Source organism: Mirounga leonina, unplaced genomic scaffold (assembly GCF_011800145.1).
Source record: "Mirounga leonina isolate KUSES-001 unplaced genomic scaffold, KU_Mleo_1.0 Mir_98, whole genome shotgun sequence".
Taxonomy (NCBI): Eukaryota; Metazoa; Chordata; class Mammalia; order Carnivora; family Phocidae; genus Mirounga; species Mirounga leonina.
The window spans coordinates 6774462-6789313 of record NW_023270921.1 but is presented as its reverse complement, the minus strand read 5'-3'; the positions used below and the strand labels follow the sequence as shown (position 1 = coordinate 6789313).

At 42.1% G+C, this 14852-nt stretch overlaps 1 protein-coding gene across 1 annotated transcript in view; it reads right to left on the bottom strand.

The window, feature by feature from the left end:
* Window positions 1–6258: 6258 nt before the first annotated feature.
* The window catches only part of LOC118006680 (ganglioside GM2 activator-like), a 33039-nt gene continuing 24445 nt past the window's right edge, over window positions 6259–14852 (bottom strand). The window contains exon 3 of the mRNA XM_034999434.1: window positions 6259–6774. Coding sequence (XP_034855325.1) covers window positions 6337–6774 — 438 coding nt within the window. The 3' untranslated portion in view covers window positions 6259–6336. The remainder of the gene's footprint in view (window positions 6775–14852) is intronic.

Here is a 14852-nt window from a genome sequence, read left to right as displayed (position 1 = left end):
GTTTCATTTAAGCCTTCCCTTAATGATGAGCATTCAGGCTGCTCCCTTGCTTGTTAAAAAGTGCCTGGTATACAAGATGCTTTTCTGTGTCTTAGCTCCTCTGATCATCTACTTGACTTTGTAGATAGGCAGGGAGGGTCTTTATCGTCCTGGAAATATGAGATGACCAAGGCTCATAAGGGAAAAAAATAACATGTCCACAAACAGCTATAGATAGCGGTTGCACAGAAACTCGACCCAAACCTGCCATTTTAGCCTTTCCCAGCAGAGCCCTTCAGGAGGTAGTGAGTCAGTATTGTGGCTGCCAAGATCCCTTCTGCAGGTCCTCTCTTGGGACTCTCAGTAGGTCATCGCTCTCTTGATCAGGAGACACTCTGATTATCAGACAGGTGAGGTCATGGGGCAGTAATAATGAATGACTCACAAATGCTCATCCTTTCTCACCAAGGTTTGTTTCTGACGACTCCTGAATAAAACTTTAGGGTAAGAAGCATCCTTAGAGACCACCGTATCCATGCCTAGTCAATGGAGAAATATAAAGCCCAGATAGGACAATAAAGCTGCCCAGTGTTACACAGGAATTGAGTGGCAGAGCAAGAACTAGAATCCTGAACATCTAGCTCGCACCCATTACATTGTACCATTTCTTGAGAGGCCCAGTAACTGAAAAAGAGTTGCGAACATATTTTAAACAATGATTTGTTATTTTTAGTGTGCTAAGGGATACCTGGGAGCTTGATGTAGGCAACAATCATCAATGGATGCTCAAGCTTCTAGGTGAAAGGTCATTGGGAAACTTTATAAAGGAAGACAACACTGACACCACCTGACCCCAGGTATTAATCATAGCATCTCATGTCTAGACATGGGATAGCCAGACACGATGTGTCTTATAATGGGATACAGTAGGGAGTACAGAGTATCACCCCAGAAATATCCTTGCCAGAAAGATAAATAGAGAACCTCAATTAGTGAAGCTGCTAGATCTAATATCAGTTTAGAGGAAAGACGGGGGATAGAGAAACACATTAACTGCCATTATGAAGAAGTCATCAACCAAATCTAGGAAGTGGGACATACTATAGGGTAAATTATCTGGTATCTTCAACACCCCCTAAAAAGTTAAAAGTTGCAAGGGAAAAAAAAGAAAGCAGAGCAAGGGGAATGTAGCCGTTTTAAAAACTTAAGAGATGTAATAGAAATAACAAAATGCAGTGTATAGACTTATTTAGAAACTAGCAGTAAAATAGATATTTTTAAGACAATTAGAGAAATCTGAATATGGACTATTATTAAATGATATAAAGAAATTATTACTAATTTTGCAAGGGATGATAATGGCATGTTGGATATATTATATATATATAGTAAGTCCTTATCCATTAGAGTTGCGTATGGAATTATTTACAGATGAAGTGCCTTAAATTCTCTAGTTTGCTACAAATACTCCAACAAATAAGCATATGTGTGGTAGGGGTAAAGGGATAGATAGAAGAGGACTGGCAAAAAGTTAATAATTGTTGAAGCTGCAATTGGCAGATGAGGAGTCATGGATTGTTGTCATTGCTTTTGTATATGTTTGAAAATTTCCATAATAGAGAAACCATCTCTATTCTGGTCTCACATGATACCAAGCTTCTGATTTGATAGGCTGACTTCAGGAATCTGTATTTCTTGCATAAATCTCAGGTAATCTTAATGCAAGTGGTACTGCAAACCAACTTTGAAAACCACTGATCTAAGGCCATACTACCCTGAATGCACTCAATCTCGTCTAAACTGATCTAAGTAGAGGAACATATTTTTGTTCCCTTAAACAACAAATGCATCTCCAAATTTGGGACAATTGAAGAATTCAAAAGAATAATGACAATAATAGAGTATAATATACTAAATTTTAAAAATCAATGTGAGGGGTTTTTTTGCAATACCAAAAAAGAGGAAGAATATATCCTTCTTAAATGCCAACTGATAAATTTAGAAAAAAATGCCAGATAGAATGAGAAAACCATCACCCTGTCACTGATGAAATAACCGATTCAGACAAGGATCACCAATGAATGTTAAAACCCTCGGTTGGAGAGAAGCAGAATATTCATACATCTCAAAGCTTTACTTCCAGATTTTAACAAGGGAAATGTGCACTTGCAATGGAGTCATCTGACAGTCATAATCACAGTGGGGCCAGGGGACACCATGGGCCTACCAATGTGATGGAAAAAGTACCAAATATCACCTGTGTGGTATGCTTGCCAAATATACTTACCTGAATCTAAGCATGAGGAAGCAATCATCCAAGTCCACAGTGTGGGATATTCTACAAGACAATTGGCCTGAATTCTTCCCCAAAAGCCAATATCATGGAAAACCAAAGAATGCAGGTGTTCACAGGGCTGGTCTACGTGGATAAAGACTAGGGACATAGCCACACGCAATATATAAACCTTGATTAGATCGTGAATCCAAAAAATAAATAACAGTATGAAAGATATATTTGAGACAATTGGGTTATTTAAAATATGGACTATATATTTGAGGACATTGAAGTTGCTATTCTGGATATCATAGTCTCAAGAGGGATATGCTGAGGGAGTTAAGGCTGAAGTATTATGAAATCTGCAATTGACTTTCAAGTGGTTCTGAAAAAGAATGCATGTGTGTGTAGATGAATACATACATTCATATACACATACATATTTATATAATGCACTTAGGGCCAAAAGTTAACAATTGGCATATTTAGTTAAAGGACATATGGATGTTAATTATACCAACTATTTCTGTGGGCTTGAAATTTTTCAAAATAAAAAAATGTAGCAAAGTATTAAAAATAATAACAGAAATAATCATTTCAAAAAATAAAAATAAATACATTTTAAAAAGGTAATTTGTTTTCTCCCTCTGTCTCTTCTTTTCCTGTTCAGGTACACGGTCAACTTCTTATTAATCACCACCCAACTGGGATTCTGCAGCGTTTATTTTATGTTTATGGCAGACAACTTACAACAGGTGAAGAGGATTCTTCTGGGCAGAGTGGGAGAAAAACAGACATCCCACTGCTAGGGCTGCATTAGCAAAAGTATAGTGTTCAGATCTGGGAGGAGATGGTTTCATTTGTCATTCCTGATCAGACTACTTAGGAGTTCTCTCAGTCCTGGAAATCACTTGTTAAAAAAGAGGATTATTGAGAAGCCAAAGCAACATCTGAGGAGTGTAGCCAGGATGGAAAGAGAGGCTTGCAATCCTGTCCAATCAGAAATAACTGCGAATTTTTAACCTGAAAAGTGTTGGTGAGATTCACTTTAGGTATCTCAGGGTTGTCACATAGAAGATGACTAACTACATATGAGACAAACAAGCTGCAATCTTGCCCTCATTGCATTCCCAAGAGGCATTATGAATCAATCATAGCATTCTTTCTTGGCTTCATGGAATAGAGGGAGCATAATTGGTTTTGTGCATTCAAACAGCTAGAACTATGGCAAGTGTTGTAGATGAAATATTCAAGCAGATAGATTTTGCTCAGTATTCAGAGCTTTCTAACTTTTAGGGCTATCTAAAGTTAGAGAAGATATTCTTGTGTAATCAACTTCCATTCTCTGAGTATATGAAAGGAAACCATTTGACAGAGAAGAGGTTGGGTTAGATGACAAAAGGAGATTTTAAGATTCTAAGGGTTTCTTATTGTCACAGTCTTGGGCACCACAGTTGGGGTTACCAGATTTGGCAAAAAAAAAAAAAATACATACAACACCCAGTTAAATTGGAATTTCAGATACACAGCAAATATATGTATTTTTTTACTATGTGTATGTCCTATGGAATATTTGAGACATACTTTTCTAAAAAGTCACTTGATAATTATCAGAAAAAGAAACTTAACTGGGCCTTTTGTATTTAATCTGACAACTCTAACTACACTGCCCCTCATTATGTCTACATCAGATGGTGGAAGAAGCCCACATGACCTCCAACAACTGCCAACCCAGGAAGATCCTGGTACTGACCCCCATCCTGAACATCCGCTTTTACATGCTGACAATCCTGCCCTTCCTGGTCCTACTGGTGTTTATCCAGAACCTCAGGATGCTGTCCATCTTCTCAACGCTGGCCAACGTCACCACCCTGGGAAGCATGGCTCTGATCTTTGAGTATATCATACAGGTCTGTGCCTGAAACTGACGGCAGAAGGGGTTCTGAGACACCTGGGGAAGGTTAGTATCATTATGGGCAGGTGAAGGTGAGGAAGGTCACCTGCTCTGAGCAGCCCCTGCTAAAGTGACATCTGTGAATGCTTCAGCCCCACAAGCTATAAGAGCTAGTCGACATCATCATCATCATCGTCACTCTGGATAACAGTGAGTCATTTGACAATTAGTTATTGAATACCTTCTGTGATCCAGGCATGGTGTAAGGCACTGAGATTCGGTGGTAGGTGAAACTGGTGGCATATCTGCTCTCACGGGGGTCACATTCATTCGGGAGGATAAACCTCAATTAATAACCGACAAAAGGTTGACAAGGGATACATGTATGATAAAGAATTTTTATTTACTTGGTGTCAAGTTCTTAACATATATTAACTCACTGAATCTTTCCAGTGATACTATTTTATATGTTTTATATTTTGTAAGTACTCAGCTTATAGACAAGGAAACTGATAAACAGAAAGTAATTTTTACACTAATTCCCACCAGTTTGCCTCCCAAGCCCATGCTTTGTTATTATCACAGGCCCTGAAATTCTACCATTATAGCTTAATTTCTTTGAATCTGAAAGTCTTTGGGGCTTTATTAGTTTCCTGTTGCTACTGTAACAAATTATCACAAATCTAGCCTTTTAAAGCAACACAAATTTATCTTACAGTCCTGGAGGTCTCACTGGGATAAAATCAAGGTATCAGCAGGGCTGGGTTTCTTTCTGGAAGCTTACATGAAGAATCTGTTTTCTTGCCTGCTCCAGCTTCTAGAAACTGCCCACATGTCTTGGCTTATGGCCACCTTCCATCTCCGAAGTCAACAATGCAAGGCTGAGTCTTTCCCACACCACCATCTCTCTAGTTCTCTCTTCTGATCCCCTCTTCCACTTTTAAAGACCCTTGTTCCTACATTGGACCCACCCAGATGACCCATGATAGTCTCCCTCTTTTAAGGTCAGCTGATTAGCAACCTGAATTCAGTCTGAAAACTTAATTCTCCCTTGCCATGTAACATAACATATTCACAGGTTCCAGGGACTAGGACATGGACATCTTTGGGAAAGAGCCATTATTCTGCCCACCACAGGAGTCTATTAAAATAACCATTCTCTCTGCATGCTGTAGTAGAAGTGATGAAAAAGAGGCGTTGGAGAATGGGAAGACAGGAGACCTCAATTCTCATCCGGGCTGGGCCACCACCTTGCAGAGTAGCCTTAAGCAACTCCCTTCTCCTCCCTGGGTCCCACTTTGCCCACATGTAAAGATGAGGTAAATCAAAATGTGCTAAATACATGCAATGCATTCCTTAAGAAGGAATGAACTTCTGATCTATGTGGCAACATGAATGAACCTTTAAAGACATTGTGCTCAGCGAAATAAGCCAGTCACAAAAGGACAGGGATTATATGATTCCACTTATATGAGGTACCTAGAGTTGACAAATTCATAGAAACAGTGTAAAATAGGAGTGACCAGGAGTGGGGTAATAAAGAGTTATTATTTCATGAATACAAAGTTTTAATTTGGGAGGATGAAAAAGTTCTGGAGATGGGTGGTGGTGAGGGTTGTACATGAGTGAGAATGTACTCAAAGCCACTGAATTGTACACTTAAAAATGTTTAAAATGGTAAATTTTATGCTATGTGTAATTTACCACAATAAAAAGAAAGAACTTTTTTTTTTATTTTTTTAAAGATTTATTTATTTGAGAGAGAGAGAGAGAAAGCACAAATGGGGGAGGGGCAGAGGACGAGGGAGAGAGTCTCAAACAGACACCCCACTGAGCATGGAGCCCAATGTGGGGTTCGATTGCAGGACCCTGAGTTCATGGCCTGAGTCGAAATCAAGAGTTGGATGCTTGGGCACCTGGGTGGCTCAGCTGGTTGGGCATCTGCCTTCAGCTCAGGTCATGATCCTGGGGTCCTGGGATCCAGCCCCACATCGGGCTCCCTGTTGGGCGGGGAACCTACTTCTCCCTCTCCCACTGCTGCTCCCCATGGTCATGCTCTCTCTCTCTGTCAAATAAATATATAAAATCTCGAAAAAAAAAAAAAAAAGAATTGGATGCTTAACCTGAGCCACCCAGGCGCCCCAAGAACTTTTTTAAAGATAAGAAGGCTGATTTAGCTCTAGCTATATCACAGGTGCTCATGACACCCATGATGGCAGGTGTGGCCCAGCTTTCTACCAGGAAAAGTTTGAGGATGACTCCTATACCATGGCAAAACCAATGCCCTTCTTCTACTTCCTTTCAGGAGATTCCAGATCCCAGCAGCCTCCCCTTGATGGCAAGCTGGAAGACCTTCTTGCTGTTCTTTGGTACAGCCATCTTCACATTTGAAGGCGTTGGTATGGTAAGATGGATGTGGGATTTGCGTGAATGGTCTCTGGTGCCCTCCGGGGAAGCCAGTTGTTCCAGATGTCTTAAAGTATTTATGAAAAGTGCAGGATATGATCTTCTCCTGGTGGAAAGGAAAATCAGGACTCGTCCTGGGCACCAACTGCTCCATGCACCACACTAAGCCTTGAAGACTGAGTGCGAATGTACTCATTAGTCCAGCCGGAGTAGGGCACCCCTGGCAAAAGAGAGTGGAAGAAAATAAAAAGGAGTGTGGCCCTTCCTGACCCTGGGCCACCCTGAGAAGGACGTCTGTGCCTGAGGGGGAAGCCTGCTTCTTCATGAGGAGCCACACTTCTGACTACCTCGTCTTTCTCAACCTCCTTCACCTTTAGGTTCTGCCTCTCAAAAATCAGATGAAGCATCCACAACAGTTTTCTTTTGTTCTGTACTTGGGGATGTCCCTTGTCATCATCCTCTACATCTGCCTGGGAACACTGGGCTACATGAAGTTTGGGTCCAACACCCAGGCCAGCATCACCCTCAACTTGCCCAATTGCTGGTACGTCCCTGCCTGCCTGGGGTGACGAGGGGAGTAGAGTCACGGGATCTGAGCCTGAGCAACAGAATGTGGCATTCCCTTGGGTTGTCACTAGCACCATATATTAACTGCCAATATTGTTATGATGATAACAGGTAGGTTTGATAATCCAGGCATTGTGCATTACCTGGTTAAGCTCTCACAATAGCCCTATGAGTCAGCATGATTATTATCAAGTCCATTCACTAGATGAGGAAGTTGCTATTTGGAGAAGCTCTGTGGAGCTTTCTCAGCTCACCTTGTTTGTGAGGAGCTGGAACTTGACACTGAACCTGTCTGACTCTATGGTTCAGAGACCCTAAAACAGAATGATCTGGGAGTGTTTGGGAAACACAAACAGCAACAACAAAAAGTATAACACCAGAATAATGATCGCGAGTCCTGCAGATGGACCACTCCTTAGGCCCCAGTTCCAGAAATGGACCTAGGCTGCCACTGTTATGCCCCAGTTGGAATTTAGTTTGAAATTCTTACATTTGATCATTCATTCACTTGCTCGTCCCCTCCTTCATCCAGCTAATGTTTTCGGGGCCGGTTCGCAGCGCTCATCGAGTATTAGCTTTTGTCATTATGCTGGTAGTATACGGAGTGCACTGCGACTAAGCAATCAGTAGAGCCAAGTGTTGAAGAGCACAGGTTCTCAAGCTAGCTAAAGGCATTTGCATCCTGGTTCTTACGTGACCTTGGACAAGCAGCCTAATCTTGCAGACCTCATTTCCATCGTCAGTAGAATGGGGATAATACTAATGCCTATGTATATAGGCTTGGTTATGCTCCAGTAATAAACAACTCCAAAATCTCAATGGCTGAACACACACAAACGCTTAATTCTGTGCTCATGCTACATGCCCGTTATGGGGTGGCCGGGGCTCGACTCCGCACCATCCCCACTCAAGGACACAGAATGATGACAGCCGCTCCCTCAAATGTTGCCATGGCAGAGAGTGCAGTGAATCATGCCCTTCACCATGAAGCTGCTAAAGGTTTGCTGGGAAGTGACATACATCTCCTCTGCTTGCAATCCATTGGTCAAAGCAAGTCCCATGGCCACATCCCACTCCAAAGGGCAAGGAAGTGAAAATCTACCATTGCCTGGAAGAACAGGAAGTATTAATGAACATCGTAAATAAATGGCTGTTGCATTGTCTGGGGGCGGGGGGGCGGTGATTGTGAGGATTAACTGCTTTAATATATATATAGTGCTTTGAAAAGTGTCTGGGACAGGGGCGCCTGGGTGGCTCAGTTGGTTAAGCATCCCACTCTCTACTCAGGTCTTGATCTCAGGGTCATGAGTTGAAGACCCACGTTGGGCTCCATGCTGGGTGTGGAGCCCACTTAAAAAAAGAAAAGAAAAGTGCCTGGCACATAGTAAGTAGTCATTGAGTATTAGCTATTGTCATTGTTAGGTCTCCCCACAGCCTTATTCTTTCAGAGGTGAGTAGAGTGGTAGGGTATGCATTTCCCACAAGGCCACAGCTATAAAATGAGAAAAATACCACCAGCCCCACCCACCTCATTGTGTTGTGGTAATGACTAGGTGGGGTAATAATGTGGAATTTCTTTGAAGTCATAACTTACTTTATGCAAGTAAGATATCATTCTAATATGCTCTGTGCTAGATATCTACAGCCTGTGGAGGCTGTAGTATTCCTTCCTTCCTTCCTTAATGCTTCCTGTAGGAGGAAGAAGTACCATTCATTCAGCCATATTCCTACGTTCCTCCTGGGCGCCAGGTGCCCTACTGGCATTGCCTTATACTCATGACAGCCTAGCGACGTAATATTACCAACTGGAGGAACGACGGTCCAGAGAGTTTAGGTAACACGCTCAAATCATACAGCTGCTAAGTGTCAGAGCTGGGAATTGAGCACAGGCTGTAGATAGCGGGGTAGATAGCGGGGCATCTACCCCGCTATCATATTATCAAATGGCCCGCTATCCGGGCCATTCAGGCTGCCATTGGCTACCTTGGGCAGGGCACTTTTCTTATGGGAGCCTCAGCTGGAAAACGTGGGCATCAGGTACCATGAGAACTGCACATCTGCTCTGAACTTGGCTGGCCACCAGATTCCCCAGAGGAGCCTTAGACAAATACTCCTTCCCAGTAAGAAAAAGACCAACAACCCAAGGAAGAAATGGGCATGAGCACACAGTTCACAGGCAGATTTTTTAAATGGCATTTTATATATTTGAAAAAATACTTTGTTTCCCTCATAATAACAGAAATGCCAGAAAAAAACAGAATGACAGAGACCAACACATTTTCACACATTGTGTTTTGATAAGGATGTGGGGAAGCAAGCATTCCAATATGCTCGGACAACAAAGGGGAAATATGTCAGTAGCTAACCAAAGTTTAAATCACATATACTTTTAGCCAGCATTTTTACCTCTCAGGTTGTATGCTAAATGTGCATAGATATCTGTGTAATGGATATATTTTGTAGCATCGTTTACTAGCAAAAGACTGGGAATAATCTAAATATCCATTAATTGGGGACTGGTCAAAAAAATTATAGTGTATCTATGCAATTGGAATACCAAGCATCTATTAAACAGAGGAGCCAAATCTATGTGCACAGATAAGAAACAATGTCCAAGAAGTATTTAATGAACAGAAACGGAGCTCAGCAGTGTGTACAGGATGCTACAGTGTGTGTGTAGTATACCTACATTTGGTATAAGCCTTTATATACACTGGTTATTTCTGAAAGGGCTACAGGAAAATTCTTAGAGCAGCTGCCTATGGAAAGAAGAATGGGAATCAAGGGTCAGAGGAAAGCTTTTCACTGTATGACTTTTGAACCAGGAATTTTACTCTATACAGATAGAACTTTTTAGAAAGTAAAAGAATAAAAGGCACAGATGCCTGAGCCACAGACCTACTGAATCAGAATCTCCAGGAATGTGCACTTTTAATGAGTGTCCCAGGTGGCCCTGATGGCAGGTCAGGCCTGAGCAAGTGCTGTACCTCAGGGGTAGGGACCAACTTCTGAGCAATGATGAATCCTGACTGGCCCTGCCCAGGAGCCACGTCAAATTTCACATCCTATCCGTCTGTCTGCAGGCTGTACCAGTCGGTCAAGCTGATGTACTCCATCGGCATCTTCTTCACCTATGCCCTCCAGTTCCACGTCCCAGCCGAGATCATCATCCCCTTCGTCATCTCCCAGGGGTCAGAGAGCTGGACACTGTTTATAGACCTGTCTGTCCGCACAGCCTTGGTCTGTCTGACTTGTGAGTAGGATAAAAGGGCACTCGTCGCCCAAAGCTGTGGCTGCTAGTCACATGGGCATCTACCCCGCTATCATTGGCTCAGCCACTTACCTTCTTTGTGACCTTGGGCAAGATACTTCACCTCCCTGAACCTCAACTTTCCACCTGAAAAATGGGCTTACACATGGAAAGTATCCATTGGCTGGTTTATGGGAGGAAGAAGTACCATTCATTCAGCCATATTCCTACGTTCCTCCTGGGCGCCAGGTGCCCTACTGGCATTGCCTTATACTCATGACAGCCTAGCGACGTAATATTACCAACTGGAGGAACGACGGTCCAGAGAGTTTAGGTAACACGCTCAAATCATACAGCTGCTAAGTGTCAGAGCTGGGAATTGAGCACAGGCTGTAGAGCACCTAAGCCTGTTTTCCATCGTGTGCCATATTCCTTCCTATTATAAATTAAGATCGAGTCCCTTATCATAAAGTGGCCTTAAACTGTAGGAGAAAACAAGGGGCTGATTTGTTAAAGCCTTGGCGATCATTTTTTGGATGCAATCTTTTCTCCTCTCCTCTTGCCATCTTCCTTCCTTAATGCTTCCTTCATTCACTGATTCACTCGTTCATTCTACATTAGGCACTGTTGTAGATGTTTGGGAAACATGAACAGGGCTGGGGACTTTTTTCTCTGAAGCATGTCCAGAGAAAGAACATCAGAAAAGGTGACTCATGAGGAAAGAGGGAAAGAACTAGGGACGTTTTGCCTGGAGAAGCAAAGGCAACTTCTCTATCTGTCCTCAAACACCTGTGGTATATTGTGCAAGAGAGAGAGAAAATTTAGTCTTAAAGATTCCAGGAGTTTAAAGTTGAGGAAATGCAGTTTCAGTTCAAGGTCTGGAGAAAGTGCGTAATTGTTGGAGCCTTTCAGCAGAAGAATATGCTATCAGATGTTATGCTTCACATAAATGGATTTCTAGAAGCAGAAACAACACACCTGCTGGTTTAAGGTATTACAGAGTTTCCGGTCTGTACCAAGACATTAGGGACCTGTAGCTCTATTGTTTTGAGATCATTCCTAATAGGAAGGGTCTAAGTTGAAGAGAAAAACTGAGTAGTTCAGGCCACTTGAGGTCAGGGAAGGCAGTGCTAGACAGAGCTGACCATCTAATGAGAGGCCCTGTTTCTGTTATATGCCGGATGACCACTTCCTCCTCCTTTTTTCAGCTGTCAATTCCATTATCCTTCATTCATTCAACAGTCATTTGTTGAGCACCTACTGTATGCCTGGCATTGGGCTAGGCACTGGGGATACAATAATGAATAATAAAGAAGACATGTTGAGTAAGAAATATATGCAAGGAAATAATTACAACACATTGTGATGAACGTTAAGATGGTACCTAATGATGTACCATATGATGGTTCAGATAAGAAGAGGATGCTCTGAGAGCACATTAGAAGGTCCTATACTTTAGCTGAGGCCAGATCAGGGAGTCCTCTTCAGTGGAATGATATTTCAGTTAAGACCTAAGAGATAAGGGCGCCTGAGTGGCTCAGTTGTTTGAGCATCTGCCTTCAGTTCAGGTCATGATCCCAGGGTTCTGGGATGGAGCCCTGAGTCAGGCTCCCTGCTCAGCAATGAGTCTGTTTTTCTCTCTCCCTCTGCCCCTCTGCCTGCTTGTGCTCTTTCTCTCTTTCTTTCTCTCTCTCCCAAATAAATAAATAAATATTTTTTAAAATGACCTAAGAGATAAGTAGAAGGTAGATGGAGGAATGAAAAATGTACCACATGTAGGAAGCAGGCTGTGCACAGATCAGAGGCAAGTACTTACGTATGGCCTCTTTGGAGAACTAAAAGCAGTGGGGAGGGATAAGACATGAGGCCAGAGGACCTGGCAGGGCCCAAGTTGTCAGAGACATTGTGCTTAGGAGATCTGGAAATGGGGAGCCATGGAAGGTCTGTGAGCAATGGGTTGGCATCACCAGATAGGATCTTTCTAGAGAACTCCTCCAGTCTAACTTGCATTATAGTTTTCCTTTAAAATATTTTCTCTGCCCTGTCAGTGTGAGGTCTCCTGGAGAACAGACAGATTCTCTGTGCCTTGTCCAGTAAGCAATTTATTAAATATCTGAGAAGGGAAAGCTGTGGACAGGACCATCCCATCAGAGGGGTGACAAATTCTCAACTGCGAGAGTTGATGAGTCTCTCTCATTCTCTGATTAGATGTGCTGCAGCAATTTCAGAAAGAGGTGAGGTTTTCTTCAAATCCAGCAAGCTAGTATGAGTGCTTTCCAGGACAGTTTTTCCCTAATTTGTTCATAGGAAAATCATACCGTTGTGCAAAGTGAAATCACATAAGTGGTATAGTTATTCATTCATACATTATTGAAATTGGACTCCCCTGGACAATTCATAATGTATGTTCATCATCTGTATAAAAGATGGAGACTTAAGAAAATGGTGTTTAGAAGAAACGGGGAGGGAGCAGCCTATTGCTGTCTTCATGTTTATGTTCTTTTTAATTACCAGGATCGTTCTAGGAGTAGCAAAACACATAGTTGAGATTCTGACAAAAAAACCATCTCTCATTTTTTATTCATTCTTGCTTCTCGATGGTGGCTGTATCTTGTAGAGTAGTACAGATTCACAGTGGATTCAGTGTCTGAGTAAGAGCACCTATGATGTACAAGGTCTTTCATATATAAGGGAGGCAGCATAGTAGAGTTGAAAGAGCCTTAGACAGGCATTTCAATGGATTCTCACCTCAGAGAATGTGTGACCTTGGCCACATCCCATTCCCTCTAGAGCTCTAGATTCTCCCATCTCTTTAATGAGAAGGTGATAATAGATAGGTGGTAGAGGAGCCTTTCTAATAACCATTATATGAGAAAAACCCAATAGATAAGACATAAAAGGAGAGCATCTATATTGGCCTTTAAAACAGAGAGCGGAATCCAGAACCACAGTGCCTGACCTACTGCTCACATCTGCATTGGGACTCTTTCCCACATTTCCAAAATGGTCTGGCATCTGTGGGATTATAAGGCCACAAGGAAGTGGTTGGTTTCTGAACTTCCTTGCTGCAGAAACAATCAGTGATTCTAAATTTCTTCTCTCTCTGCAGGTGTCTCAGCCATCCTCATCCCCCGCCTGGACCTGGTCATCTCCTTTGTGGGCTCCGTGAGCAGCAGTGCCCTGGCCCTCATCATCCCACCCCTCCTGGAGCTCATCACCTTTTATGCTGAAGACATGAGCTATATCACTGTTGCAAAGGACATCATGATCAGTATCCTGGGCCTTTTGGGGTGTGTATTTGGAACATACCAAGCCCTCTATGAGTTGATCCAACCCATCAACCATTCCATAGCCAACTCCACAGGTGTCTATGCATAATTATCTATTTTTATTCTAATAGTTCTCCCTTCCTCCCATCCCCAACTTGACTGCCATTGTGGATGTTATATACATTCATCAAACCCCAACATCTCTATATTAATTAGCGGCTTCTTTATCTTTCCAAGAGAAATGTACATGACACAAGTCAGTACTCATACCTCTCAGACTATGCCTTTTTTGGTTTTGGATTTCTTCGGAGGTCTTTTGTACCTATGAACCAAAACCACATTCAACTATTTGTACCATCAGCCTCATTTACTGGGAAAAGGGATGCCATTTGCCCATGATATCTCTGGAAACAGACCAAGCATAAATGTAAATGTAAAAGCAATTTTTTTCTCTATTCTACAGTTGCTTCTCTTAAAGCATAGGATTTAGAGAAGTATATGTTGGGCAAGTGAGGTTTTCTATTCGAATATTCTTCTAAGTGGAAGAGTCACAGAAAGAACAAAAAGAGAACTTAGCAGTAATTTTATCCAACCATTTGGCTCTGCCACTAATTTCCTATGGGATCTTGGGCAAGTTCTTCCCTCTCTCTGTCTCAGTTTTCCCATCTATGAAATGAGGGACTGGAAGAATTGGTTTGTTAAGGATTCATCTAGATCTAACATTCTGAAAGTGAATTACACTGATTTCAAATATTAAACCAAGAAATTAATTTATCCTTTAACCACATGTGAGAAAATCAAAGTGTTTGCCATCTAGCAAGCCACAGTATTGCCCTGGAGATATGGGCCTACCAGAAGTAGGGTAAGGGATACAAACATATTTCTTAGCAATCTGTTATTATGGTGACTTCCCTACCTAGAAGGACATTACCTCTTTCTCTCTCTTTTTTCTCTCATATCTCAAGGCCACTTAGAGCTATTTAGGCTGAAGAGGCTGTGCGATTTGTGTGAGAGAGGATTTCATCATGTGCAAGGACTACTGACCTACTTAAAAAAATTATACTGAGTTTTGGGAAGGGTTTTGAAAAACAGACAATCTTGTACTCTGCAGTTGGGAGTATACATTGTAATGGCTTTTCTGAGGGATACTTAGTGGCCCTCTGACCCACTAATCCTGGGAATTTATCCTAAGAATATTTTGTGTTTGCAGAA